Source organism: Penaeus chinensis, chromosome 39 (genome assembly GCF_019202785.1).
Source record: "Penaeus chinensis breed Huanghai No. 1 chromosome 39, ASM1920278v2, whole genome shotgun sequence".
Classification (NCBI taxonomy): Eukaryota; Metazoa; Arthropoda; class Malacostraca; order Decapoda; family Penaeidae; genus Penaeus; species Penaeus chinensis.
The window spans coordinates 1,481,913-1,484,412 of record NC_061857.1 but is presented as its reverse complement, the minus strand read 5'-3'; the positions used below and the strand labels follow the sequence as shown (position 1 = coordinate 1,484,412).

General features: G+C 40.9%; 1 protein-coding gene across 1 annotated transcript in view; it reads left to right on the top strand.

Annotated features, from left to right (window-relative positions):
* Nucleotides 1-2,500, top strand: part of LOC125046696 (myb-like protein D) — a 12,719-nt gene that overhangs the window by 3,183 nt on the left and 7,036 nt on the right. Inside the window, exon 2 of the mRNA XM_047644573.1 lies at nt 1,399-1,469. Coding sequence (XP_047500529.1) covers nt 1,400-1,469 — 70 coding nt within the window. The 5' untranslated portion in view covers nt 1,399. The remainder of the gene's footprint in view (nt 1-1,398; nt 1,470-2,500) is intronic.

Here is a 2,500-nt window from a genome sequence, read left to right as displayed (position 1 = left end):
AAGATATATCTATTTCGTTAAAATAAACGTAATTTCCATCCACATTACCAAAGTTTGCCCCAAGAACATGTGCCACACTCGACCGCGTCCTGGATGCCACTCCGACGCTCCGGAAGAATGACGTGCGAAAACTCTTGCCGTTTTCTCTGCTCGCTCTTGACCGCAGTCACGGCACACCGGGTAAACATGTCAGACCAGTGTCCAACTAACATAAATATCAAACAAAGGCCACTTAGACCATCACCTCCAATTAGAATATAAAAAAGTACTAAATGACAGAGCTCCGTGGCTAGCATCTGGCGGGAAGTTAATGGTGATGTTTGCTGTACGACAATTTTCCCGGCGAGCCATCCGCGTTCCTGCAAGGTTTGTGGGTCAGCGAGAGAGGGCAGCGACCCGGCCCCGGTGGCGGCGGGTGGGTAGGGGGCAATGGGAGAGAGGAGGCAAGGGGGGGAGGTAGTGGGGTGAGGGAAGGAGGGAAGAGAAGAAGAAAATATGGTCGGGGAACATAACGGGCTCCTGGCGCTGCCTAGTCCCTTCCGCCGCTGAGGGCTATGATCGCTCCCGGTACCTGCTCGACCGGATTTCGTGAAGTAGGACATGGTTGCACCGGCGTCTCCGTAACACATACGAGATGGCGGTCAATGCGTACAGGTGTGTGAACAGGTCAGCGACGCGGTGTGGAAATATTTACACACACACACACACACACACACACACACACACACACACACACACACACACACACACACACACACACACACACACACACACACACACACACACACACACACACACACACACACACACACACACACACACACACACACACACACACACACGCACACACACACATATATATATACGCACACACCCACACATTCATTATGTGTATATAGTTATAGATCGATAGAGAGAAATATAAATATTGATAAAGACATACATAGTTGTAGTTACAAATAGATATAAATAAAGGTATGAGGATAGATATACAGATGAACAGATATAAACAAACAGATGGATACATATATAGACATACTTTTTGCACACATTTATACACATATGCACATATAAGCATTCACATATGCAGAACAACATACACTTTGTGTTCATTTGCGGACACACACACACACACACACGCACATACACGTGTGATATATATATATATATATATATATATATATATATATATATATACATATATTTAGTTATACATATGTATGTATGTATGTATGTATGTATGTGTATATATATATGTATATATATATTTGTGTGTGATTATATATATATATATATATTTGCTGAAGCAAGAGTGTGAACACACTTCACTTTCCGCATAAGATTAAAACTCTACCTTCTGAGCGACTTGTCTGACCATTGTTTTTTTTTCTCCCGCAGGATGAGACTGATAACGTGGGCTCTCGTGGTGAGCCTCCTGGCCTCCACCTTCGCCCAGGAAGCCGACAAAGGTATGTGCGTCTGTTGAGTCACCCACCATTTCACCAGTCATCAAACTTGTATTCGAGGTCGATTTAAGTATTTTTATGTCGACTTTGCCTATATTCCCCCCTTCCTTTGCCTACGTCCTTATATAACCTGTCTTCGATATCCGAATTAATAACATTAAAAAAGTGTATATATATATAAATATACACATATATATATATATATATATATATGTATGTATGTATGTATATATACATATATGTATACATATATATATATATATATATATATATATATATACATACATACATATATATATATATATATATATATATATATATATATATATATATATATTCCTGTTTAGTGATATGGTAAAGGTGTATGTTATTTTGTGTTTATTAGAGACCTGTTGCTTTCCCACCGTGTTATTGGTTCGAAATTCTGATGATGTTTCTTTTCTTTGGGTTTTTGTACTCATTTGCATAAGGTAATGAATGTAGTTTTTAAGTATTTTATTGCTGTTGGTTTCTTGCATGGTTACCTGAAAATGGCATATCGTTCGCATTTCCTTTCTGCATGAATCCCATAACAAGTGACGATCGAATCATAGATGTTCGTCTGTTTTTTAGGTCGGTTGTGACAGTTACTTTGGTCTCCAGGCTAAATCTGCTGCTCGTTCGATTAATCAACCCAGCGGGATTGTGCTTAGTATGCAACCTTGCAAACACCTGCCATCACTAATACGCACAGATCTCGCATTTCAAACGACCGCCGCATTCACGCGAGCTCCGTTTTTTCCTCTTGCTGCTGAAAGGATGCGCTCTCCTCTCCATTGTCTCCCCGTCCTGTCGTATCCACTGTGACAGCCTGATATTCTCGCCTCTGCTTCCTTCGGTCTTCTTACACTCTGTTTCCACTTTCGTTTCTTTTTCCTTCATCATTTCTTCGCTTACTATCTCGCTGCTCTCTCGGTCCTCGTCAACATTGCGCTCTCTCTTTTGGTTCTCTTTCTGAGCATTTTGGGATCAACACAGCGTAGATCCAAAAAGCA